Source organism: Salvelinus fontinalis, chromosome 5 (genome assembly GCF_029448725.1).
Source record: "Salvelinus fontinalis isolate EN_2023a chromosome 5, ASM2944872v1, whole genome shotgun sequence".
Lineage (NCBI taxonomy): Eukaryota > Metazoa > Chordata > Actinopteri > Salmoniformes > Salmonidae > Salvelinus > Salvelinus fontinalis.
In genome coordinates this window covers 12,878,440-12,905,710 of record NC_074669.1, presented here as the reverse complement: position 1 = coordinate 12,905,710, position 27,271 = coordinate 12,878,440, and the positions used below count along the sequence as shown (strand labels likewise).

Below are 27,271 nucleotides of genomic sequence, written 5' to 3'. Positions count from 1 at the left end.
GGCCTCCAGCACAAAATGCTAATCCGCCCATGGTGGACCCATGACACTGTGCTGCTGTTGCATTAATAGGATCTGCAAACAGAATTTTTATTTCTAGACAGACAAGAGGAGATATGTGCCCTTCCTAAAGCAGCTGGAACATCCTCTTTACTCCCCTCAAAATTCCTCTCTATTACCGCTGCTGACTTTACCCTCCTCCCTCCCTCCCTCTCCCTCCCTTTCTCTAACTTTCTCCTTCTCTGTATCTCCCTCTTTCTCTGTATCTCCCTCTTTCTCTCTAACCACCTCCTCTCTCTCTCTAACCTCCTCCCCTCTCTCTCTAACCTCCTCCTCTCTCTCTCTAACCTCCTCCTCTCTCTCTCTAACCTCCTCCTCTCTCTCTCTAACCTCCTCCTCTCTCTCTCTAACCTCCTCCTCTCTCTCTCTCACCTCCTCCTCTCTCTCTCTCACCTCCTCCTCTCTCTCTCTCACCTCCTCCTCTCTCTCTCTCACCTCCTCCTCTCTCTCACCTCCTCCTCTCTCTCTCTCTCTCATATACCCCCCCTTCTCTATAACCTCCATCTCTGCCCATCTCTGTTAGTCTTTTCCTCCCTCTCTCCTGCAGGTATACAGTCCATGCTGCTGAATTTCACTTTAAATCAGGTCACTGCCTTCAGAGCGTCTGCTCTCTCCCTTCGTTTCGCCATCTCAATCGCTCTGCTTTTGACAAGCCACACAAATCACCCTCCTTCCTTCTCTCTTTCTTTCTCTCTAGCTCTTCCTTCACCTCCTTATGCATCCTGCCTCATTGGCTGTCAATTCCTCAAATGCACAAGAGCCTCCCCTTTCATTTCACTCTCCCATTTTGTTCTCCCCTCTTTATCCTCTTTCTCTTGCTCTCATTTTCATTCTCTATCTCCCACCGTGCTGCCCTTCTCTCCAATCTCCCTGGCTCCCCCTCTCCTGAAGATGACATTCAGTAGTTGGCGTTCTCTAACAAGAAATCATTGTGTTTCCCTGGGGAGGGAGCTGATGGATGTATGGAGGAGAGTGCTGAAGGGTGGGCACTGCCTGTCTGCAGAATAGAGGGAAGTGGATGGAAGGGGGGGGGGGGGGGGGGACGAGAAGGAGAGGAAGAAGAGTGTGAAGGAGGATGTGGGTGGGAGTTCACCACAGCATCAATAAATCACTTAGTAGAGAATGGTGTGGGGCTGTGTGGCCGGCCGGAGAGAGGGAAACAGTACAGCAGAGGCTAGCTGTCAGCAAGACTAATGACCCCCAGTCATAATGATGTTGTCATCATCTCTGCATGAATATCATTACTGGTCTTAACAGTTTTGCTGGGGGCCACCGCTAAGTTAATGAGGGGAGGTAGGGAGAGCTGTGTGGATCAGAGAGGCAAACGCCCATGGCTAAGCCCACTGACCCCCAGCAAGTAGGCACACACACACAGATGCTGGCCATGAATATTTTAGCTGGGCTCCCTGGCAGTGTTTGGATTTGCATGGACCAGATGTGTGGAGCTGAAATATTTATCACACTGGCCCTCGCAGCCAGCCCTGCTAAGGTTTTGGGGGGGTGTGTTTTGCTTTGATGAGCACACACAAAAACACAGTGTCCTCCCTCACACACTCGCCCTCTCTTTTTCTGCAGACGGAGATCGCCAAGCGCCTGAATGTGATCTGTGCCCAGCTCATCCCTTTCCTGTCACAGGAGGTGAAACACACATACATACGGTCACGCATATTAACACATCAGTAACACGTTCAATATCTCTCTGACATCCACTCACAGACTGGTGCACATGCATGCTCCTCGTAACAAAGAAGTCCCAGTATAACATTCAAACGTACAGTACCACCAGGAAGCAGACACACACATTAACACAGATGCTGTGCCACAGAGTAAAAACATTAATTGAAGTCCTATGATGGTAGTGATGGCCCATTTACTGCTTATCACTTAGTAACCATTTATTCTCATGACTTTAATAAAATTATTATTATTTCATTATAAGTCATCGTCTAATCTCTATAGAGCTGTTGCCTAATGCTGTCTGACAAAGTCACTATTTTAGTAGTTCTTCAGCCAGCTGTGCAGGCTGACTGTCATTGTTTCTTTCCTGCTCATCAACTTGGATAGAGTCAAGGATATGTTTTGCATTATTCTAAAGGCCCACTGTAACACATAGCATGTTCTCGTTTCCCTTACAATACATTTGATTAGTAATAGTTACAGTAAATAAAGCAGTCCTGTAACAGGTCATTTTTACAGAGTTAAACGTAAAAGAGAAAGGTATTAACCTACAAGCCATGTGGTCAAAGTATTCAAATGAAACACTGATAAATAGGCATAACATTAGCTCATCATTACACTATTGTTGTTCTATATTAAATCAACCTCTTCACCCTCATCATTCAGTTAGGCCTCATTTTAAATTTGATAGTGAAGTAACTTGCACAATTATCGTTCATTCCATCCATTTGTCATTCATTCAGTGGGCTGGCATCGTTTGCGTCTCTGGAAAGAGACACAAATAATGTTTCACATTATTCTAAAGACCTACTGCAACACATAGCACATGTTCGTTTCCCTTACAATACATGTTATTAGTTTAAAGTTTTAGTACATAAAACAGTCCCATAACAGCTTCTTTTACGAAGTAAAATGTAAAAGAGAATGGTATTAACCCGCAAGGCGTGCGGTCAAATGATTTGCCGCTGATAAAATAGGCATAACAAACTTCTCATTAGACTATTATCTTTCTAAATTTAAATCAACCTCTTCACCCTCCTTATCATTCAGTTAGGCTTCATTTAAAAATGAATTGTGGGGTAAGGTGCACAAATATTGCCCATTTTGTCATTCATTCATTCAGTGAGGCGAGAGAGAGGGACCCATTAGCGCCTGGCTGGGTACTATAAGGTCCTACAGTTAAGAGTAGGTGTGGGGAAAAAACAAGTAAAAAGGCTCAATACTTTTTCTGTTTATGATTTCAAAATTCTGACAAATGAGCAGTGTAAAATACAAATATAAGGAAGTCAGGGAAGGAGCTAGACAAAGATTTGCTTTTGGGCTGTTTTTTTATTTTATTTACAAAATCAAACGTTGGTGGATGTTGGCCTATGGTGGTTCTAGTGTTAACCGGTTCACATGCTTTTAAAATAACGGTTCTGTTCCGGAACAGTATTGATCAATTTTGTTTTTGGTTCGGGTTCTGTTCCTAAAATAATTTTGTTGTTTTTGGTTCTGTTCCCTGAACCGGTTCTAACCCTTGCTATATGTACCACGTTTTTTTTATTGAATGTATTTACATTTAGTTAAAATGCAGACTTTTATTTAAGTTTCTCCTCTCCCCATCTCACTGTTACCTTGGCTTGTCCCACAGCACCAACAACAGGTGGTCCAGGCCATGGAGCGCGCCAAGCAGGTGACTATGGGGGAGTTAAATGCGTCGATAGGGGTACGTGGACTCCCTCCTCTACCTCATACAGTGTTTAACTCATCCTCTCATACATCTTTATTTCGGTTATTTTGTTTGTGCTTTCTGTGGGTAGCCAATTCCCCCTCCTCCCAGCATGCCCACAGGTTCACACACACGCACACACACACACACACAGACAAATTGGTCACTTAGTGCAGGTCTGACTGGAACAGGCTGAGATGAGTGTTAGGAAATGGAGAGGGAGAAGAGAGAGGGATGAAAGATGACACTGTTTGTGTGTGTCTGCACAATGCTACTGCTGTGTGCCAAGAGACAACTCAATGGCCTCACCAAACCAGACCAGACGACTTTCAAATTGCACATTGCATAGATTTTTACAGTCTGAGAAAAATATTTTAGTGTTATGTGAAGAAATACAATTATTTGAGAGATTATGATTTTCTTGGCTTTTTTCACGTCACATCTTTTTAACAATCATGCACTCCATGGATTGATTTTGTGGCAGTCTTCTCTCTCCTAGGGAGACTCTCCTTCCCTCCACTCTCCCTCCATCTTTGATGGCACCATGCATGGGCTCCTGCATCACTGGAGACAGACCTCTTTCTGTATACTTCCCCCTTCAGCCCCTGTACAGCCCACCTCTAACCCTGCATTGTCTTCTCTCTCCTCCTTTCAGCAACAGCTGCAGGCTCAGCACCTCTCCCAGCATGTGGCCCAGGGTTTGCAGGGTCTGCACAGTATGCAAATGGGGCCCCATCCTGGGGGCCTCCCTCACCCTGGCCTGGCGCTGGGCGGAGGGTCCGGACTCTTGGCTCTGTCTGGGGCCCTGGGGGCCCAGCTGGCTGCCAAGGAGGGCCACGAGAGGGCCCACCTGGAGGCTGCCGCTGCTGCAGCCGCCGCAGAGCACCACAGAGGTATGGGCTAGGACGGGGACAGGAAGGGGAGCAGGATGGAGAAGGACGGGACTGGTAGGGATGGATTAGACTGAAAAAGAATGAGATGTGTATGGTTTGGTCTAGGCTGGGGCTTGGCTAGATAGTTGGAGATGATTGGGTTGGGCTAATAATGTGTGAAATTGATAGTGATATGCTAAAGAAATAGACATGCTAAAGAAAAGACCATGTGTGAGAATGGCGATAGTCATGTTGTATTGTGTTTGCTCTGTTTTGGCTGGCTGCGGGGACGCGGGGCGATGCTGCCCATCATGGACGTAGACCGTGAAGCTGGACCGGTGAGAACGCTACACCCAAGTTCCCTACACCCAAGTACACTGCAATATAGTACACTTCACCATATTACACTTCACCTCGATCCTCAATCGCCCTCAGACACTGAGCCCCAGTCGATGCTGTGTGATTTTTCCCATCACATTTAGCCGGGGTGGTTATGAAGTTGACATGGTTTATACAGTTCCTCTCGCCTCATCACCTTCTCTTCCTCCTCCTTCCCTCAGAGCTCAATGTCCAACGGGGATAAGGGCCGTTCAGCAGACTACCTCAGCAACGGGAAGAAGAGGAGGGCAGATGAGAAGGAGTTCATGACGGACTATGTTAGTATGCTGCATCGCTGAAAAGTTGATTTAGCAATATGTGTGTGTGTGTGTCACTTTAATTCAGTAATTAGGTGTGTGTGTGCGTGCACATTTCTAACTAATATCCCACATTTTGATTGCAGGGCAGCGATGCGGATAAGAGTGATGATAATTTGGTGGTGGATGAGGTGAGTTGGCCTGTCTTTGCATCTCAGTTCAAATCCCCTAAATCACTCTGATAATTGACTGATACAGATTGATGAGAGAAACATTGTGGAGACATGGCTGGTAAACTCCCCCCCCGTCCCCCGTCCCCCAGGACCCCTCGTCCCCCCGCAGTGTCCACTCCTACTCGTCCAGAGAAAACGGCCTGGACAAGTTGCCCCCGTCTCGTAAAGACGCCCCTCCCCAGGCCAGCCCTGCGTCCCTGGCCTCCTCCAGCAGCCAAGCCTCCCCCTCCCGCAGCAAGGACCGGGAGCCACCGGTATGCGCAGCATCAGTCCATTACATGCCTTTATTGTGAGACAAACGCACAGCTTCATACAGTTATGCCCGGGGTAAGATGAGTGCGTGTATGTATGGTGAGGCATTCTCAGCCCACACACTTAGTTCCAGTGATGGTCCTTCCATTCAGCCTCAACTCTGTGTCAAGGACGCTCACATCCCTTGTGACCCTAGCCTTACTGAGCCTTAGTGAATTACTGCATTTCTACATGACCGCTCTACAGCATAGATATATTCTAGATACATAGAACAGCAGTGATACAGAAGCCATCTGTTAAATATTCCATTCCAAATGGTTTCTCCATGTTGGGTGTCGTTCATGTAACTCCACAGCATTAGCACCTAGTGTCTCTCTGATAACTGTGGTGTGATGGAAGGATATCTCACATTCACGTCACACGATCTCTTCTCTCACACCCTCTCGTTCTCTTTCACACTGTTCAATCTTTACCTCCCTCCTCTCCCCATCTCGCTCTCTCCTTCCCTCCACCTCTCCCCCATCTCTCTGTCTCTGTCTGTCTCTTTCTGTCTGTCTCTTTCTGTCTGTCTCTTTCTGTCTGTCTCTTTCTGTCTGTCTCTTTCTGTCTGTCTGTCTCTGTCTGTCTGTCTCTGTCTGTCTGTCTCTGTCTCTCTCTGTCTCTGTCTCTCTCTGTCTCTCTCTGTCTCTCTCTGTCTCTGTCTCTCTCTGTCTCTCTCTGTCTCTCTCTGTCTCTCTCTGTCTCTCTCTGTCTCTCTCTGTCTCTCTCTGTCTCTCTCTGTCTCTCTGTCTCTCTGTCTCTCTGTCTCTCTGTCTCTCTGTCTCTCTGTCTCTCTGTCTCTCTGTCTGTCTCTGTCTCTCTGTCTGTCTCTGTCTGTCTGTCTGTCTGTCTCTCTGTCTGTCTGTCTCTGTCTGTCTGTCTGTCTGTCTGTCTGTCTCTCTGTCTGTCTGTCTCTCTGTCTGTCTGTCTGTCTGTCTCTCTGTCTGTCTGTCTGTCTGTCTCTCTGTCTGTCTGTCTGTCTCTCTGTCTGTCTGTCTGTCTGTCTCTCTGTCTCTCTGTCTGTCTGTCTCTCTGTCTGTCTGTCTGTCTGTCTGTCTCTCTGTCTCTCTGTCTGTCTCTCTCTCTATCTCTCTGTCTCAGAGGGAGAAGTCCAGTACCCCAGGTATGAAGCCAGGCACCCCCCATGGTTCCCAGGACTCCTCCACCCCCGGCCCCAGTGCACCCCCACAGTTCCGGCCCGTCCCTGGCAAACCTGGCGTTGACCCTCTGGGTAAAACCAAGAACATCATGGATCACATGTGTACTGAAGTTTTCACTAGGTTTTTAAATATCAGCCTTGATCATTGATTATCAGATTTTGTCTGAAGCAACCTACAGTTTCCATCTGCATTCAGTATTTGAGTCCATGCTTGAATCAAAATGGTAAGCCATGTTCCAACCAGCTGAGCCAAACAAAATGCCCTTGACATGGGTTACCTGATGTGTTTGTGAGAGATGTGCAGTTGTGTGGATTTTCAGCTGGGAGTTTAGGAGAGGTGACTGACTCTGACACTTTCATAAGTATGCTGTGTCAGTCTATTGCAATGCATCAATCTCCCCTCCCAGCAGCTCCCATTCAGTAGTCAAGTGGCTCCACACTGCTGTGTGGCAGACCGGCCAGCAGAGTGCAGTAGTGCTCTTGTGATGATCTCGCTGCTGTGGCAGAGAGCTATGCGTTTGAGCCTGTTTGATGTGGAACCCTGCATAGAGGATCAGAGCTGGCTCCCAGGCTGGCTGTTTACACAGGGTCTCTGTCTTATCTAACAGTGTTAACTCTATCAGCCACACTAATGGGAATCATGTCCTTTCCCAAGAAAATTAATACACCCAAGGTAGGTAATAGAATGAGGATAGAAAAATGCAACTGGATCAATTCAACCTGAAGTAATATAGATTTACATTTTAGTCATTTAGCAGAGGCTCTTATCCAGACTTACTTACAGTAGTGAGTGCATACATTTTCATTTTTGTGGGAATCGTACCCACAAACCTGGCGTTGCAACGCCATGCTCTACCAACTGAGCTGACACCTTTTTTGTTGTTGTTGTTGATTATTGGAACAAAGCACTACAAACTTCTCTTTGTGTCTCCTCCATCTCTGTATTCATAGTTCTAAGGTAAACACCAGCTACTGGTCTCTGTTGGATTCTAGCTTTTAGTAAAAAAAAAAATATTAAATTACTTTTCTTTCCAATTGGTAGTTAGTCTTGTCTCATCGCTGCAACTCCAGTACGGACTCGGGAGAGGCGAAGGTCGAGAACCATGCGTCCTCCGAAACATGACCCAACCAAGCCGCACTGCTTAACACAGCTCGCATCCAACACCGTACACCTAGCGACCTGATCAGCGCGCACTGTGCCCGGCCCGCCACAGGAGTCGCTAGTGCGCGATGAGACAAGGATATCCCTACTGGCCAAACCCTCCGTAACCCGGACGACGCTAGGCCAATTGTGCGCCGCCCCATGGACCTCCCAGTCGCGGCCGGCTACGACAGAGCCTGGGCTCGAAACCAGAGTCTCTGGTGGTACATGCAGTGCCTTAGACCAATGCGCCACCCGGGAGGCACGATTCTTAATCTTTTAAATCATTTTTATTTTTTACCCTTTTTTCTCCCCAATTTGGTGGTATCCAATTTGGTAGTTACAGCCTTGTCTCATCGCTGCAACTCCCTAACGGGCTCGGGAGAGGCGAAGGTGGAGTCATGCGTCCTCCGAAACATACTCTTTAACACCCGCCAGCTTAACCCGGAAGCCAGCCGCACCAATGTGTCGGAGGAAACACCGTTTCTCGGTGTTGGCTGTCCAACTGACGGCCAAGGTCCGCCTCCAGGCGCCCGGCTCGCCACAAGGAGCCGCTAGAGTGCGATGAACCAAGTGAAGCCCCCCCGGCCAAACCCTCCCCTAACCCGGACGACGCTGGACCAGTTGAGTGCTGCCCAATGGGACTCCCAATCACAGCCGGTTGTGACAGAGGCCGGGATCGAACGGGGGTCTGTAGTGACGCCTCTAGCACTGCGATGCAGTGCCTTAGACCGCTGCACCACTCAGGAGGACCCCGATTCTTAATCTTATCTCCTCTCTCCCCTTTTCTCCTCTCCCCGTCAGCTCTGGGTCTGAGGAACCCTCTGGCGGTGCAGGGAGCGTATCCCCCCGGGGCGTTTAGCTTGCCCCCTCCAGGGGTGAACGGGGAGCTGGTGGGGGCAGCGGCAGCCTATGGGGCGGGGCTCCACCTGGTCTCCCCCCAGATGAACGGCTCTGCAGCCGCTGCCGCCGGATATGGACGATCACCAGTGGTGAGAGAGGGATGGGGTAGTGAGGGAGGGAAGGTAAACGGAAAGAGAGCGAGAGGGAAACGGAATATATATATATAAACAGTTGAAGTCGGAAGTTTACATACACCTTAGCCAAGTACATTTAAACTCAGTTTTTCACAATTCCTGACATTTAATCTTAGTAAGAATTCCCTGTCTTAGGTCAGTTAGGATCACCACTTTTATTTTAAGAATGTGAAATGTCAGAATAATAGTAGAGAGAAGGATTTATTTCAGCCTTTATTTCTTTCATCACATTCCCAGTGGGTCAGAAGTTTACATACACTCAATTAGTATTTGGTAGTATTGCCTTTAAATTGTTTAACTTGGGTCAAATGTTTCGGGTAGCCTTCCACCAGCCTCCCAAAATACATTGGGTGAATTTTGGCCCATTCCTCCTGACAGAGCTGGTGTAACTGAGTTAGGTTTGTAGGCCTCCTTGCTCGCACACACTTTTTCAGTTCTGCCCACAAATTTCTATAGGATTGAGGTTAGGGCTTTGTAATGGCCACTCCAATACCTTGACTTTGTTGTCCTTAAGCCATTTTGCCACAACTTTGGAAGTATGCTTGAGGTCATTGTCCATTTGGAAGACCCATTTGTAACCAAGCTTTAACTTCGTGACTGATGTCTTGAGATGTTGCTTCAATATATCCACGTAATTTTCCCACCTCATGATGCCATCTATTTTGTGAAGTGCACCAGTCCCTCCTGCAGCAAAGCACCCCCACAACATGATGCTGCCACCCCCGTGCTTCCCGGTTGGGATGGTGTTCTTCGGCTTGCAAGCCTCCCCCTTTTTCCTCCAAACCTAACGATGGTCATTATGGCCAAAGGGTTCTATTTTTATTTATTCAAAAAGTACGATCTTTGTCCCCATGTGCAGTTGCAAACCGTAGTCTGGCTTTTTTATGGCAGTTTTGGAGCAGTGGCTTCTTCCTTACTGAGTGGCCTTTTAGGTTATGTCGATACAGGACTCGTTTTACTGTGGATATAGATACATTTGTACCCGTTTCCTCCAGCATCTTCACAAGGTCCTTTGCTGTTGTTCTGGGATTGATTTGCACTTTTTGCACCAAAGTACGTTCATCTCTAGGAGACAGTACGCATCTCCTTCCTGAGCGGTATGACGGCTGCGTGGTCTCATGGTGTTTATACTTGCGTACTATTGTTTGTACAGATGCACGTAGTACTTTCAGGTGTTTGGAAATTGATCCCAAGGATGAACCAGACTTGTGGAGGTCTACAATTTTTTTTCTGAGGTCTTAGCTGATTTCTTTTGACTTGCCAAGCAAAGAGCCAAGCAAAGAGGCACTAAGTTTGAAGGTAGGCCTTGAAATGCATCCACAGGTACACCTCCAATTGACTCAAATTATGTCAATTAGCCTGTCAGAAGCTTCTAAAGCTTCTAAAGCCATGACACCATTTTCTGGAATTGTCCAAGCTGTTTAAAGGCACAGTCAACTTAGTGTATGTAAACTTCTGACCCACTGGAATTGTGATACAGTGAAATAATCTGTAAACAATTGTTGGAAAAATTACTTGTCATGCACAAAGTAGATGTCCTAACCGACTTGTCAAAACTGTAGTTTGTTAAACAAGAAATTTGTGGAGGGGTTGAAAAATGAGTTTTAATGACTCCAATCAAAGTGTATGTAAACTTCCGACTTCAACTGTGTCTGTGTACATGCACTTGCACACTGAGTAGGCTTTTATTGAAAATGAAATTATATGACCTCATAAACCAGTTATATCTCTTTGTAGTATGGACTTATTATTTACTGTGGGAAAACAGTACATTTCTACTATGTGGTTTTGAGAAGGCTTTCTGAGAGTGTGAGTTTTAACTGCTCTGTCAGATGCCTGAGCTAACATTTTGTACGTGTCCTCCAGGTGGGCTATGAGTCTCCTCACACCCACATGAGGGTACCAGGGTTACCCGCCAGCCTGCAGTCCGCTGCCTCAGGGAAACCGTGAGTGCTGTTCTCTACTGTTCTCTCTGCCTCTGCTACCACAGCCTCTTATACGGTCATCACACCCTCTTATTCTCTGACCACAGCACAATTTTACTGTTGTCTTCATACTCGTTTGTTGCTTTTATTGTCTTGAGGGTAACCTCAAGCTTCAGCCTTGTTAAAGGCCCAGTGCAGTCAAACTTGATTTCCCTGTGTTTTTATATACTGTATATTTTCACACTGAGGTTGGAATAATCAGCGGTGTGGACTCGGTTGCATGACTTGGACTCTATTCTGACTCCAATTGCAAATTTGACTTGAGACTCGACTTGATAGCAAATAAAATGACTTGACTTAGAGCCTCAAGACTCTGCTTTGACTTGACACTGATGACTTGAAATTATCTGGGCAGGTTTTGTAAAGTTTTGTCACTCATTTCGTGGCACGGTGTCTCTTGATTACTCTCCACGCATCCAGAGACAGTAGCTGCTGCATCGACTTGTAAAGAAAGTGAAACAGATTTTCTAGTGAAACGCAAACTCTGCGCTCTGATTGGACGAGCTAACTGTTAATCAACACATGTCAGGGTAGGTAGCGCAGTTCTCAAAGTGAGATGGTTTTGGGGGTTGCGAGTGTGAAATTGAAAGGAAAAAATATATTTTTCATATTTTAATAGGCTACCATTTGTATTTTCTATATCTTTGTCCATTTGATCTGATTTCTAACATAAGCCTACTGTATTTCACTAAATTGTCTCAAACATCTCATTTGTGTTTCAGAACACAAAAATTGCATGTCTTGATTTGTTGACCAGTCATCAGCATAGGCACCTATAGGCGAGTACGCATACCCAGAGATTAGTGACCAGAAAGCTCTTGCTTACTTTTCTCTGGCAAAAACAGAGTAGGCCTACGTTTTATATTAGTCATATAAAATACAGTTTAGTAATCTACTACAGACGCATCTTCGTCAGAACAATAACAGGCTACCTGGCGATTTCATTGATCATTTTCATATTTCAGATAGGCCTAGTTTGGGTGGCTACTGGCTATATGTCTAACGATAGCTGTAACATCGCACTGCCTTCAATATTATGGTATGAAGATGTAACATTCTAGCAAATTATTTATGGTATTTGTGAGGAAGAGGGTCTACCCAGTTGGCAACGAGCATTCTGCGGGCAGGCGGCCCTCAAGTGATAGCACACGGCACTGACAGACCATGCTTTCCACCCTATCCTGCAACCTCCGCTGCATACAGTTAGGCCTTATGAATCTGCTTGCTCTGGTCAGAGAAGTGAAATGATATCCCTAGTTAATATTGGCTGCTAACATGAATGACTTTCAGATGAACTGCATTTTACAACCGGATTTGTATTTCTTTGTCTTGCGTTTTGAAAATGCTTTGCCATTTATGTCTCTAATGACAGGCGACGTTTGCGCAGTGATTATGTGCACTCGTGTGCATGGGGGGGGGTCGCGAGCTTTGAACCGCTGCTTTTTGGGGGTCGCGGGTCAAAACGTTTAGGACAGCTATGGGATCGGGTGCAGCGCAAACGTCAAATTGTAGGGAGAAAAGATTGACATAAATATCCAGCTCCAAATATTGTTTGGTGACAATATTAACTGTTTACTTTACAAGCTCACCAGCAATGTAGCGTCAATCAACAATGACTAGCATAGGCCTAGCTACTGGTCATATGGTAAATTTATCAATTATTTATGAAGCTTGCATTTGGAATTTGTTATTAAACTTAATTCTTACATATCAAAATGTGTTAGACAAAATAATGAAAAGGCCTGTCTGGTAGCTTCAACAAATAGACAGATTTGTAGTTGAACAAGTCGTTGTATGTAAAGCATTTTTACCATTTTTGCTTGACTTGAGACTTGCCTTAAAAAAAACTTGTCTATACTCTATTCTTAGAATGCACGACTTCGTCTTGACTGGACTCGTTCTACTTGGGACACGATTTGACTCTGACCTTGTGACTCGAGACTTGCTTGTGACTAATAGTGATTTGGTCCAACCTCTAGGAATAATATTATGCAAATTGGGATGATGCCCTTTTAGTGTAAGAGCTGTTTGAAAGACTGACCGACTGAAATGTTTGCTTGTTTTGGTCTGCCAGGTGACATCACCAGGCGGTAAATTAGTTAATAGACCAAGTAGAGTTCCAAACCTCTCTGCCAACAGCTAGTTTAGATATTTCACCTCCCCACTCAGACCACTCCCAGACAGTCCTAGCAAAATTCTTGCTTAAGAAATTGCTATTTGCTAAGAAGCTATTTGTTTCTTTTTGACAATTTTAATTGAAAACAATCATAGTAAGGTACTTAATTGTTACCAAGAAATGATTTGATATTGAAATAAAAACTGCATTGGTCTTTATAAAAATGTTTTATTAACTACTGCAGAACAGCACATTTCACTGCACCTATCTTGTGTATGTGACAAAACATACACTACCGGTCAAGTTTTAGAACACCTACTCATTCAAGGGTTTTTCTTTATTTTGCTATTTTCTACATTGTAGATTAATAGTGAAGACATCAGAACTATAAAATAACACATGTAATCATGTAGTAACCAAAAAAGGGTTAAACAGAATATATTTGAGATTTTTCAAATAGCCACCCTTTGCCTTGATGACAGCTTTGCACACTCTTGGCATTCTCAAAACCAGCTTCACCTGGAATGCTTTTCCAACAGTCTTGAAGGAGTTCCCACATATGCTGAGCACTTGTTGGCTGCTTTTCCTTCACTCTGCGGTCCGACTCATCCCAAACCATCTTAATTTGGTTGAGGTCGGGGGATTGTGGAGGCCAGGTCATCTGATGCAGCGCTCCATCACTCTCCTTCTTGGTCAAATAGCCCTTACATAGCCTGGAGGTGTGTTGGGTCATTGTCCTGTTGAAAAACAAATGATAGTCCCACTAAGCCCAAACCAGATGGGATGGCGTATCTGTGCAGAATGCTGTTGTAGCCATGCTGGTTAAGTGTGCCTTGAATTCTAAATAAATCACAGACGGTGTCACCAGCAAAGCACCATCACACCTCCTCCTACATGCTTCACGGTGGAAAATACACATGCGGAGATCATCCGTTCACCCACACCGCGTCTCAAAGACACGGCGGTTGGAACCAAAAATCTCCTATTTGGACCAAAGGATGAATTTCCACCGGTCTAATGTCCATTGCTTGTGTTTCTCGGCCCAAGCAAGTCTCTTCTTCTTATTGATGTCCTTTAGTAGTGGTTTCTTTGCAGCAATTTGACCATGAAGGCCTGACTCACACGGTCTCCTCTGAACAGTTGATGTTGAGATGTCTGTTACTTGAACTCTGTGAAGCATTTATTTGGGCTGCATTTTCTGAGGCTGGTAACTCTAATGAACTTATCCTCTGCAGCAGAGGCAACACTGGGTCTTCCATTCCTGTGGCGGTCCTCATGAGAGCCAGTTTCATCATAGTGCTTGATGGTTTATGCGACTGCACTTGAAATTTTCCGTATTGTCTGACCTTCATGTCTTAAAGTAATGATGGACTGTCGTTTATCTTTACTTATTTGAGCTGTTCTTGCCATAATATGGACTTAGCCCTATTTGGTAAAATACCATCTTCTGTACCACCCCTACTTGTCACAACACAACTGATTGGCTCAAACGCATTAAGAAGGAAGGAAATTCGACAAATTAAAATATACATTTGATTTTCTTAAACAATTGTTTACTACAAGATTCTATATGTGTTATTTCACAGTTTTGATGTCTTCACTATTATTCTACAACGTAGAAAATGGTAAAAATAAAGAAAAACCCTTGAATGAGTAGGTGTTCTAGAATTGTTGACCGGTAGTGTATACAGTAATGTTTTTGTTCTTCTCCTCCCTCTGTTTTCCTCCTCTCTCACCAGTGCCTACTCTTTCCATGTAAGTGCGGATGGACAGATGCAGCCGGTGCCTTTCCCTCCGGACGCCCTGCTGGGCCCGGGCATCCCTCGGCATGCCCGGCAGATCCACACTCTGAACCATGGAGAGGTGGTGTGTGCCGTTACCATCAGCACCTCCACACGCCACGTCTACACCGGCGGCAAGGGCTGTGTCAAGGTGTGGGACATCAGCCAGCCTGGCAGCAAGAGTGCCATGGCCCAGCTCGACTGTCTGGTGAGTGGACACACACACACACTCTGCATATAGACACAAACGCACTGACACCAAAGAGATAGCAAAGGAAGGACTCACTCAAACAGTGGTCATGTAAGGACAACTTAGTGATAGGAATTTTATTACATTTTTTTATGCTTTACAGTGTACATGAAAAATGTATGTACCAATTTGTCTTGAAGGGAAATGTTGCTTGGTGGTAATGTTTTACTCTGGTAGTACTGCTGCGGCTGCAATCCTTAGAGGACTTAATTCTGCTGCGGTCATATTATTATTAGTTGTGAATTTTATGTTGCCCACCTCACACAGTCACATTTGCACCCTGTAATTAATGGAGTTATTTTCTCTGTTACCCAATCAGAATAGGGATAACTACATCCGCTCTTGCAAACTCCTCCCTGATGGGCGGACCCTCATCGTTGGAGGTGAGGCTAGCACACTGTCAATCTGGGACTTGGCCACACCCACTCCCCGCATCAAGGCGGAGTTGACGTCTTCTGCCCCGGCCTGCTACGCTCTGGCCATTTCCCCCGACAACAAGGTCTGCTTCTCCTGCTGCAGCGACGGAAACATCGTAGTCTGGGACCTGCACAACCAGACCCTGGTTAGGTAAGGAGAGGAGAACGAGAGGGGGATAAAGAGGAAGATGAGGTTAGGGGAAATATTGTGGTATGGGACCAGCACAACCAGACCCTGGGCAGAAGAGGAAGGAGGGTAGGGCTGGAGAGGAGGAGGAGGAGGGTAGGGCTGGAGAGGAGGAGGGTAGGGCTGGAGAGGAGGAGGGTAGGGCTGGAGAGGAGGAGGAGGAGGAGGGTAGGGCTGGAGAGGAGGAGGAGGAGGAGGGTAGGGCTGGAGAGGAGGAGGAGGAGGAGGGTAGGGCTGGAGAGGAGGAGGAGGAGGAGGGTAGGGCTGGAGAGGAGGAGGAGGGTAGGGCTGGAGAGGAGGAGGAGGGTAGGGCTGGAGAGGAGGAGGAGGGTAGGGCTGGAGAGGAGGAGGAGGGTAGGGCTGGAGAGGAGGAGGAGGGTAGGGCTGGAGAGGAGGAGGAGGGTAGGGCTGGAGAGGAGGAGGAGGGTAGGGCTGGAGAGGAGGAGGAGGGTAGGGCTGGAGAGGAGGAGGAGGGTAGGGCTGGAGAGGAGGAGGAGGGTAGGGCTGGAGAGGAGGAGGAGGGTAGGGCTGGAGAGGAGGAGGAGGGTAGGGCTGGAGAGGAGGAGGAGGGTAGGGCTGGAGAGGAGGAGGAGGGTAGGGCTGGAGAGGAGGAGGAGGGTAGGGCTGGAGAGGAGGAGGAGGGTAGGGCTGGAGAGGAGGAGGAGGGTAGGGCTGGAGAGGAGGAGGAGGGTAGGGCTGGAGAGGAGGAGGAGGGTAGGGCTGGAGAGGAGGAGGAGGGTAGGGCTGGAGAGGAGGAGGAGGGTAGGGCTGGAGAGGAGGAGGAGGGTAGGGCTGGAGAGGAGGAGGAGGGTAGGGCTGGAGAGGAGGAGGAGGGTAGGGCTGGAGAGGAGGAGGAGGGTAGGGCTGGAGAGGAGGAGGAGGGTAGGGCTGGAGAGGAGGAGGAGGAGGGTAGGGCTGGAGAGGAGGAGGAGGAGGAGGGTAGGGCTGGAGAGGAGGAGGAGGAGGAGGGTAGGGCTGGAGAGGAGGAGGAGGAGGAGGGTAGGGCTGGAGAGGAGGAGGAGGAGGAGGGTAGGGCTGGAGAGGAGGAGGAGGAGGAGGGTAGGGCTGGAGAGGAGGAGGAGGAGGAGGGTAGGGCTGGAGAGGAGGAGGAGGAGGAGGGTAGGGCTGGAGAGGAGGAGGAGGAGGAGGGTAGGGCTGGAGAGGAGGAGGAGGAGGAGGGTAGGGCTGGAGAGGAGGAGGAGGAGGAGGGTAGGGCTGGAGAGGAGGAGGAGGAGGAGGGTAGGGCTGGAGAGGAGGAGGAGGAGGAGGGTAGGGCTGGAGAGGAGGAGGAGGAGGAGGGTAGGGCTGGAGAGGAGGAGGAGGAGGAGGGTAGGGCTGGAGAGGAGGAGGAGGAGGAGGGTAGGGCTGGAGAGGAGGAGGAGGAGGAGGGTAGGGCTGGAGAGGAGGAGGAGGAGGAGGGTAGGGCTGGAGAGGAGGAGGAGGAGGAGGGTAGGGCTGGAGAGGAGGAGGAGGAGGAGGGTAGGGCTGGAGAGGAGGAGGAGGAGGAGGGTAGGGCTGGAGAGGAGGAGGAGGAGGAGGGTAGGGCTGGAGAGGAGGAGGAGGAGGAGGGTAGGGCTGGAGAGGAGGAGGAGGAGGAGGGTAGGGCTGGAGAGGAGGAGGAGGAGGAGGGTAGGGCTGGAGAGGAGGAGGAGGAGGAGGGTAGGGCTGGAGAGGAGGAGGAGGAGGAGGGTAGGGCTGGAGAGGAGGAGGAGGAGGAGGGTAGGGCTGGAGAGGAGGAGGAGGAGGAGGGTAGGGCTGGAGAGGAGGAGGAGGAGGAGGGTAGGGCTGGAGAGGAGGAGGAGGAGGGTAGGGCTGGAGAGGAGGAGGAGGAGGAGGAGGGCTGGAGAGGAGGAGGAGGGTAGGGCTGGAGAGGAGGAGGGTAGGGCTGGAGAGGAGGAGGGTAGGGCTGGAGAGGAGGAGGGTAGGGCTGGAGAGGAGGAGGAGGAGGAGGGTAGGGCTGGAGAGGAGGAGGAGGAGGAGGGTAGGGCTGGAGAGGAGGAGGAGGAGGAGGGTAGGGCTGGAGAGGAGGAGAAGGAGGGTAGGGCAGAGCTGGAGAGGAGGAGGAGGAGGAGGAGGGTAGGGCAGAGCTGGAGAGGAGGAGGAGGGTAGGGCAGAGCTGGAGAGGAGGAGGAGGGTAGGGCAGAGCTGGAGAGGAGGAGGAGGGTAGGGCAGAGCTGGAGAGGAGGAGGAGGGTAGGGCAGAGCTGGAGAGGAGGAGGAGGAGGGTAGGGCAGAGCTGGAGAGGAGGAGGAGGAGGAGGGTAGGGCAGAGCTGGAGAGGAGGAGGAGGAGGGTAGGGCAGAGCTGGAGAGGAGGAGGAGGAGGGTAGGGCAGAGCTGGAGAGGAGGAGGAGGAGGGTAGGGCAGAGCTGGAGAGGAGGAGGAGGAGGGTAGGGCAGAGCTGGAGAGGAGGAGGAGGAGGGTAGGGCAGAGCTGGAGAGGAGGAGGAGGAGGGTAGGGCAGAGCTGGAGAGGAGGAGGAGGAGGGTAGGGCAGAGCTGGAGAGGAGGAGGAGGAGGGTAGGGCAGAGCTGGAGAGGAGGAGGAGGAGGGTAGGGCAGAGCTGGAGAGGAGGAGGAGGAGGGTAGGGCAGAGCTGGAGAGGAGGAGGAGGAGGAAAGGAGAGGAGAGTAGATGAGGAGAGTGCAGTGGAGGAGGAGGAGAGCACATAAGAGTAGAGTGAGAGGGTAGGGCAGGAGAGCGGAGGGGAGAAGGGTAGAGGGGAAGAGAGCAGGGCAGTGGGCTAGATGACTATGGATCACATCTGAATGGCTCTGGGTTGATGTTGATTGTATCTCTGCTCCCCAGGCAGTTCCAGGGCCACACTGACGGGGCCAGCTGTATAGACATCTCCAACGATGGGACCAAACTGTGGACGGGAGGGCTGGACAACACAGTACGCTGCTGGGACCTGAGAGAGGGACGACAGCTGCAGCAGCACGACTTCACCTCACAGGTACTGACACCAGCTGAGACTAGATCAGGGCCAGTATTCACAGTGTCTCAGAGTAGAAAATTGATTCTAAGAATATACTGAGAATATACATTTTACCCCTACTTTTATGGGTGAAAATAAAATCTCTGCATGAAGCCTCCTTAGTCATAACAGTCCCAACTTGTTGACGTGTATTTAGGACACTTCATGAGCTGTCCTAAACAGTTAAGTTACCAGCAGGTGTCTTGATAATAGAAAAAAGCATTGAGTCAGTGGTTCCTGCGCCACATGCAACTACTTTGGAGTTGTTGAAAGAGTGTTTTGATATTTCTATATGATCAATCCATATACAATCTAGGTCTGTGTACAACAGTAGACTTATCTCTTGTGCTTTAGACAATGATTTCACAAGATATGCCTAAATACTTAGAACCATAAGGATAATAAATAATACAAATCTTCTTTTTGATTATTTAATTAAACTACATATGTGTTATTTCAAGTTATCCTTTTCGAGCGCAATTTCACATTGTAAAAAAAATGTTACCTTTGATTGTGTTAGATGAAAATTCTAGACCTTTCAAATGATTTATATAACATTATCGGCAAGTGACTTGATGCCTACTGTGCCAAAGCAATTTAGTTGTGTGTTAATATAATGGTAATATTATAAAAATTCCACTTAACAACCATCAGTTAGTTAAAAAAAGGTTATGCATGCTAACATACAGTGCCTTGATAAACTATTTGGCCCCTTTTCTCTTTTTACTTATTTTGGATATTATTGCTCTTCAACTAAAACCTAATATTAGATAAAGGGTACCTGGGTGAACAAATAACCTGTTGATACTTTTTTCATTTATTTAATAAACAAAGTTATGCAACACGCCTGTGTGAAAAAGTAATTGCCTCTTTACACTCAATAACTGGTTGTGCCACCTTTAGCTGCAATGACTGCAACCAAACGCTTCCTGTAGTTCATCAGTCTCTCACATCACTGTGGAGGAATTTTGGTCCACTCTTCCATGCAGAACTCAGCGACATTTGTGGGTTTTCGAGTATGACCTGCTCGTTTCAGGTCCTGCCACAACATTTCAATCAGGTTTAGGTCTGGACTTTGACTAGGCAATTCCAGGTTTCTTTTCAGCCATTCTGATGTAGACTTGCTTTTGTGTGTTGAATCATTGTCTTGCTGCATGACCCAGCTGCGCTTCAGCTTCACCATGAATTCTGCTCTGTATCAATTCTCTGATACAGAGCAGAATTCATGGTTCTTTCAAGGATGGCAAGTTGTCCATGTCCTGAGGCAGCAAACCACCAAACTACCACAACGCTGGATCCAAAAAGAACATTTTTGAATCATCTGTTCATAGAACATTCTTCTAAGAGTCTTGATGATCATCCAGGTGCTTCCTGGCAAACTTGAGTAAACTTTTTGGATGACATGGGTCCCATTATGCCTGGCGAAAACCAAACACTGCATTCCACAGTAAGAACCTCGTACCAACGGTCAAGTATGGTGGTGGTAGTGACGGTTTGGGGACCTGGAAGACTTATGTATGTTTTGAAACGTGCCAGAGTTCACAGCTGGCGATGCCTTATCGTGATTGGTTATTCCCCATTTGCAACAATGTCAATGAGCGTCATCACTATCTTTTCTTTGCCGTAACTGTTGTGATTACCAGCTGAGATAAACCTGTGTGTTGATTTTACTCCTGGCTCAGTGTTTGTCTGAGCAGTGTCTTAACATCATCCTAAAATCTACTCTGAGCTTTGAGTGTTTTTAGTCTTAACACGATTCCTAAAGCTTTTTCTGATGCAATGTGGATACGGCCCCAGTACTGTACTTCACTTGTTAATATATATGGAGTTGCTGCATTTCCCGATTTTTCTGGAACCCGATTTGCCGTAGCTACATATGGAGATTTATGCGCATGTGTAGTAGTATTATTATTTTTACATACTGCTGCCCACTCCGCTGCCTATGTAGCGGCTCTCAGTAGTGATTGGAAGTTTGGTTCTTTTTACTGACTTCAATCTTTTCAACTCATTCAGTCAAAATAACAAATCTTTCGACTCATTTGATTCAGTAATGCTCAGAGCACGCAAGACCCACCTACCGGCAAACTTAAAACTGGAATCATGATTCTACAAGCTTCTAGTTCACTGTTGGAGGCTTATTGTAGCTGTCATTTGTGACTGTTTGAAGCACGCTTTTATAAGTATCAATGTACATACGATTATTTATTGATGGCTTTGAAACGAGGTCTAGTTGTGGCCACAAAGGACTAGATTGTGAACGACTTTTGGCGGAATGCTTTGGGCTTGACTGTTGCGAGGGAGATTAGCACAATATCGTTTGAACTGCAGCAGCCTCCCAAATGAATTGTTCGAGTGTTGAGCAGAGGCGTGTGTTTGTTTTGGTTCTACAAATCTGTGTCCATCGATAACATTCGCTAATCAATTAATTGTGTTCATTCTTGCACCATGTGATCAATTATCAGTTCTAAACATGTATTTTTCTTTGTCAAACTGTATCCACAGCCACAGCCTAATATACAAGACCTGTCGCTCCATTCAGTCATGTAATGAGCTAGTTCTCTCTCTCGTCTCTTTCCTCTTTCTCTCTCTCGCTCTCTCTCATCCTCTCCCTCCCTCCAGATCTTTTCTCTGGGCTACTGTCCTACAGGAGAGTGGCTGGCAGTGGGCATGGAGAGCAGTAATGTAGAAGTGCTGCATGTCTCCAAACCAGACAAGTACCAGCTGCATCTCCACGAGAGCTGTGTGCTCTCCCTCAAGTTTGCCTACTGTGGTACGTACCACACTGCTAATTGTTCCAGTCAAATGTTTTCTCGTGTGATCTTGAGGACAAAATAACATTTTAGTAATTTAGCAGACTCTCTTATCCAGAGCGACACACAATTAGTGCATTCATCTTAAGTTAGCTAGGTGGGACAACCACATATTTCAGTCATAGTAAGTACATTTTCCTTCGCTAATGTATCTATGAGCAAAAGGCTAGTAGGAAAATAAGAAAAAGGGAGGGAGACTTTATTTAAGATACTCTTTTGAATAGGTAGGGTTAGCCTGAAATGACTGTGGCTCACAAAGCAGAAGTCCCTTTCTCTTTCTCCCGTTATGCAACACACTAGCCATCCCTCTGTCATGCTGCATCTCCTCTGCCCATCTCGCATTGTGTGTGTCTTTGGTTCTGCAGGTAAATGGTTTGTGAGCACAGGCAAAGATAACCTTCTGAACGCATGGCGGACACCCTATGGATCAAGCATATTCCAAGTAGGTCCCCGCTTTGATTTACTACTGGTTTGTGCCTTAAACTTTGTCACTAGAGAAATTCTATTTCAAGTGCATTTGTTGGATTTCTAGTTAATTAAGCCATTTATTATATAAATCACTTTTTTGTAAGGATATTGTCTCTGTGAATATGGCCTGTGTGTGTGTAACTGGAGTCTTTAAAAACAAAAAAACATTTGTTTTTCCAGTCAAAGGAGTCTTCTTCTGTGCTCAGCTGTGACATCTCCCCTGATGACCAGTTCATTGTGACAGGCTCGGGTGACAAGAAGGCCACTGTGTATGAAGTCATCTACTGAGGAGGGAGCACTCTGATTGGATAAAGTGGTGTTGAGGCTCCCTTGGCGCACCAATGGACTGTAAAGAGAGTGGTGGGCGTCGTGGAGACCAGAGACACATTGTACTTTGTTTTATTTACTTTTGTAAAGGATGCAGATGAGGGTAAAGTCGAATATCTGGAACTTTGACCTTTAAAAAAAATATGCTCAGAAAAAGCTGGTAGTCTAGCGACACAAAACGTGGGATTCCTCCAAAGACCTCTGTTTTCCCCCCACCTTTTTCCCCTCTTTTTTTTACAAAATGAAAAAACATATTTTTTTAGCCTTAGAATTCATGAGCAGTTGGACCATGGGGTTGTGAGTGCTGGAGGGGGGGTGGAACTGGACGGAGGGGTGTCAGTGTGGGTGGGTGACCACAGTTTTGTGTGTAGCCTTACTCAGTCTCTGCTCGTATCACTGTCTGTCTAGCAGATGGCATGGCAGACAGACAGTTTGCTGTGAGATTCCAATGACTAAAGGTGGTTAGATTCAGCAGCAATATGATTGTATTGTAATACATGATAAAAGGACAGAACACTATCCAGAATACAAAACAAAAATTTGTGTTCACAGTATTCTGCAATTTCAGGGAAATGGCTACTTCCATCAACACTCAACAATTACATGTTTTCTATTGTATTTGTTAGGGCACATAGACAGGTATTTTCACTACTGCATCGTGACCTTTGAACTCAGTATATATCAACTGTAAATAAAGCTCTCTAAAGGCAAAAAAATGACATTCGTGGGTTGGATTTGCTTAGAGCCGGGGAGAAAAAGAAATGGGAAAAGCAACTAAATTGTATGATGGTTTGTACATTGTAGTTGAGTATCTTAAGTTCATATTCCCAAGAGAAGCAGGACTGTGACTAACCACCATACAGGGCTGATGAGTCTGGAAAGGTTGGTAAGATGTCTGCAGCCACACAGCTTAGTGGGAGCTTTGATATGAGTCTGGCTGACTGTCTGCTGCTTTTAATGTCATTGTCTCATTGTGTCCTTAACTGGAAGTGTGGGTGAGGAGGACCTGCCTCTAACTTCAGTGTCCTCTTAACCCTTCCCTACACACACCCGGTGTATTTGCTTTCTATAGTACAGCTTTGCTCAGAACAGAAGCCTCAACCATGAGTAGGTCTCATATCCAAAGGTGGACATGTTCCAGGAGTGTAAAGTTCTGCCTGTGTACAGATGGATAATGATAACACAATGTGTTCAAAGCTACTGTGCCCCCCTATAAATCTGAACGGTCTGAAGAGTACAGCAGCGATGTCATGGAGGCCCCCCAGGGCCATGTCTTTATAATGGACTCTCATTAGAAGTGGGATGAAGTGGCCCTGGCCTAGACATTTACCTGGAGGAGCTGGTGATTTATGGGATGATGGAGGTATTCTCTAGATGGGGAGCCGGTGTGTACTGGCCAAGGAATGGACCTGTCGGCTAGGGTGTTGGCTAGGTGAAAGACGTTAAGGCTGGGGGAATGATGTGGGCAAGAGTAGATCTAGGTGATGTAATGAGACCAATAAACTATTTTGTATGGTTCTTGGTGTCTTCATACTGTACTGCATGCCTCCAACATTCAAAACTGCATTCAATAAGAAAAATGAATACTCAGGCACTTAAAAGATGAACACTTTATTTTTTCCAGTCGTATTTCTTGTAGAACACACAGGAAATTTGTTAGAAACGAAAACAATGCATTTTTTAAAAGTTAATTGGCTTTAAATCATTAAATAAGAGCACTATTCAATCCGTAGCGCTGAAGAGCTGTGCTACAGTGCGGTAGAAATTTAAACGCAATGTTCCCACTTTCAAGGAGACTTCATTAACGGTAAACACTGCATATGTCGGCTCAATCGAAGATGACCCTTAAATTTCAATCGCGCTACGGCTTGAATTGAGCACTTAAAAACAAAAGTCATTAACTGTCGTAACAGAAAGCAGGGGCTGTGAAAGTTTTATTGACAGTGACCACGTTTACATGCACACCAATATCCCGTTATTCTGGATACTTAAGTATTCCGTTTCTAAGTTGACACAACAGGATATGTTTTACAATAACCCGAAAAAGCTTGTATCCCGGTTATGAGAAAACCAGATAAAATACCTGGGATGTGCTAATCTTAGACGGGATACTGTGGCATATAAACATTTGATCCCGTTTCGAATATCATGGGTGGTGTGATGTTTATCTGATTGTCAAACAAATCACTTCAAAAAGTAGTCTTCCATAATTTATTTTGCTTAGACTCCATACTGGACCGTATAGCTTACTGACTACTTTCACCCTTATTTTGACACATTTCTGACATTTAGTAGGCCAGATTATAATTTCCATCGATAGAATGAATGCATTAGTAATCTATTTAACACCAGTAAAGTTGTCTGTTTCGTTCAGGGACCGGGGAGAAAATGCAATAATTTAAACAGTGGAAAGATTGGTCCTGTGCAAAATGTCTGAACGTGATCAGTTTGACTGGTTTTAAGGAAATGAAAAGCTGATAAAATGATGAAACACGTTTCCAAAAAGACTTGTTTGTCTTGGGTGCATATCTTCATGTGGTTGAAATACTGTCTGCTTGCATAAGTGTCAAAGATAAAACGCATTACACACCATTTTCCCCAAGAGATCATTTTTCTCACTCTAGTTCCTAACAAAATTTACATTCATTGTATAATTTTACTGCAAGAAATGCATAATTCAGCAGGAGTTAATATTATATTACACTACATGTGAGGTTATAGACCTACAGTCAGTGTCCATATTTCAGTTACTATTCCAATTAACCCATATGAACTTAAAATGAGGAATATTCTGTTTATTCATGGTTACAGGGATACTTACGATAGGGATATCAAAGGTGCATGGAAATAACTGATCCAAAATAAGACCTTAAGCGGGATATGAACTACAATCCGGAATACATGTACGCATGTAAACGTGGTCAGTGAGCTGAGAGACACTCACCCGCAATAATATCTGCTAAATATGTGTATGTGGCCAATAAAATTTGATTTTGAATTGAGACTGTCTATGGCTGACAGGCAATAAGAGTGGGGTGGGGAGGCAGGCACCATATACTGTACACTTCCCAATGTCTCTTTACCTTTCCCCAACACAGCGACATGACCTAACACCTGCTGCTGTATACTGACTGACTACAGACTGAACAGAAACACTGAAATAGCATAACACACTAATGACTGAAAACCTACATAAGTACAGTTATCACTTCTGCTTGAAACGGGAACAAAAACAGGAGTCGGAACAAGCCTTCCCCAAAATGGTAGCCCAGTTTTAGGGCCCATGTGGTGTTGTGAAAAGGGTAGTACAGTCCACTGCCTGTCACCATCAAGGAGAAGGACACATCAGATAAAAAAACAAAAAGACAAATATATTTCCCTCACCCACTTGTGTGTCACTAGGTCGTGTAGTGTATCGGTTCATTTTGCTCTCCAAGGCCAACGTACAGACATAGGCAAACACAGCACCATCTTAAAACATAAAGCAACAACTATTCAAGTAGCTTGAGCGTGACTTAAAACAAATGTACACATTAAGCTCTGTGACAAGTTCTATCGAAGCAGGGTTTTACAATATACGTGGATATCATCAATTTCCTTTTCTGCTACACGTTGAAGCATGTATTAAACAGGGAAGTTAAATGAGCATTAAACGGTGAGTGGTGTCAGGAGAACAAGCCATTGGTAAGCATGAAGATGAACAGCATAGCCCAGTGTTGCTCCTGTCTGTTTAGTGTTTGTGGCACAGGGGCCCGCTGAGACTCAGATTGACTCCGCTCCTCATTAAACGCGGCCTTTGTGAGACAAAAGTAAAATAGATATTAGGGGAGTGAGACGGGGAGCGCTGCTATGAATATTTAATTGGGTGCAGGGCTGTGTGTGTGTGTATATCTCTGTGTTGTGGGTATATCTCTGGGGCAGAGCTCCAGCACTTCTCCAGCACGGCTCACGGTGATAGCTCTCCCAAGCTCCTGACACCCCTGGCTGGGGAGCTGTGGCGCAGCGTTGGCATCATTAAGGGTTCCACTGTCTGACTAATGAATCGATTGTCTGGTATCAGTGCTCCTCGCTGCAGCTCCCAGAGTGGCACGCTGCTCCTCTGGGGTTTCCCTTCTGCTGAGCTCTTAATCAGAAAACAGCACTAATTACCCTCCTTTCCTCCCTCTCCTCTTCTTTCTCTTGTTATCTCTAGCCCTCTCCCTCCATCTTACTCTCCCTCTTTCTACCCTGCCCCATCCTCAGGGCTATGGTGGTAGTGTACATGCTGGGATGAGCAGCTAGCTGAGTTGAGGGGGGTGTTATAGTAGGGTCCTTTGGGAGCCGGAGCTGGGGAGATTGCTACTGTACAAAAGAGCCATGGCTGCCCCCACCTGCCCTGCTGTGGTCCTGACGTAGGTAACCCCCCCCCCCCCCCCCCCCCCCCACCCCCACACACACACTTATTTCCTGTTCTCAGTAGACCACCTCATACACGGTAGCCTTCTTGTCTCCAGAACCAGTCACTATGTACTTATCATCCGGTGACACGTCACAACTCAGCACAGACGAGGACTCCTTGGACTGACAGAGAGAGAGCAAGAAGAAGAAAGGAGAGCGGGAGGGGGAAAGAGACAGAGAGAGGAAGAAAAGGAAAAAGTTGTTACAAATCAGTGAGTCATCCATGAACTCTGATGTGGACCAGAGGTGGACCTGCCAATGCCTGGTCATTATCAGTAGGTGTAATAACACTCAGCTCCACACAGCTACATGTCTTAAACAAGGGAGTGAAACTGAGTTTAAACAGAGAGAGACTGATAAGGCACTGCCATACTGTGTTGGATCTTGTCTAGCCATCTTGTCTCGAGGACCACAATGGAAATAAGTCCCAGACTTTATTGTGTGTTATCCTCAATGATTTTATTCATGTGCATGTATCGCTTTTTCAAGTTTTATGTTTGCTTGTTTTTTTTAAATGGTCGAATGAATAAACTAAACTAAACGGAGTCACAGACAGTATGAGACAGAGAGGTTCAGTGAGAGACAGATGTGTGTTTACTCAGGAACACATATGTCTGGGAAGGAACACACTTCCACAGCGTTGGGTGAGGTCTGGGAAGGAACTCACTTCCACAGCGGTGGGTGAAGTCTGGGAAGGAACTCACTTCCAC

At 46.5% G+C, this 27,271-nt stretch overlaps 2 protein-coding genes across 9 annotated transcripts in view; one reads left to right on the top strand and one right to left on the bottom strand.

Moving 5' to 3' along the window:
* The window catches only part of LOC129855138 (transducin-like enhancer protein 1), a 47,729-nt gene extending 24,087 nt beyond the window's left edge, over positions 1-23,642 (top strand). For 2 of the 4 annotated variants that reach the window (XM_055922492.1, XM_055922491.1), the window contains 16 exons: positions 1,633-1,695; positions 3,368-3,442; positions 4,101-4,339; positions 4,595-4,655; positions 4,878-4,973; positions 5,099-5,143; positions 5,275-5,439; positions 6,578-6,707; positions 8,581-8,768; positions 10,680-10,759; positions 14,654-14,903; positions 15,265-15,512; positions 18,351-18,498; positions 21,139-21,289; positions 21,695-21,771; positions 21,978-23,642. In XM_055922492.1, the coding sequence (XP_055778467.1) occupies positions 1,633-1,695; positions 3,368-3,442; positions 4,101-4,339; positions 4,595-4,655; positions 4,878-4,973; positions 5,099-5,143; positions 5,275-5,439; positions 6,578-6,707; positions 8,581-8,768; positions 10,680-10,759; positions 14,654-14,903; positions 15,265-15,512; positions 18,351-18,498; positions 21,139-21,289; positions 21,695-21,771; positions 21,978-22,085 (2,124 nt within the window). In that variant the 3' untranslated portion in view covers positions 22,086-23,642. The remainder of the gene's footprint in view (positions 1-1,632; positions 1,696-3,367; positions 3,443-4,100; positions 4,340-4,594; positions 4,656-4,877; positions 4,974-5,098; positions 5,144-5,274; positions 5,440-6,577; positions 6,708-8,580; positions 8,769-10,679; positions 10,760-14,653; positions 14,904-15,264; positions 15,513-18,350; positions 18,499-21,138; positions 21,290-21,694; positions 21,772-21,977) is intronic. The other 2 variants (XM_055922493.1, XM_055922494.1) reach the window with 2 other exon arrangements.
* A 2,892-nt stretch (positions 23,643-26,534) lies between these two features.
* Positions 26,535-27,271, bottom strand: part of LOC129855139 (transducin-like enhancer protein 4) — a 94,582-nt gene continuing 93,845 nt past the window's right edge. For all 5 annotated transcript variants that reach the window (XM_055922497.1, XM_055922495.1, XM_055922498.1 and 2 more), the window contains one exon: positions 26,535-26,684. In XM_055922497.1, the coding sequence (XP_055778472.1) occupies positions 26,577-26,684 (108 nt within the window). In that variant the 3' untranslated portion in view covers positions 26,535-26,576. The remainder of the gene's footprint in view (positions 26,685-27,271) is intronic.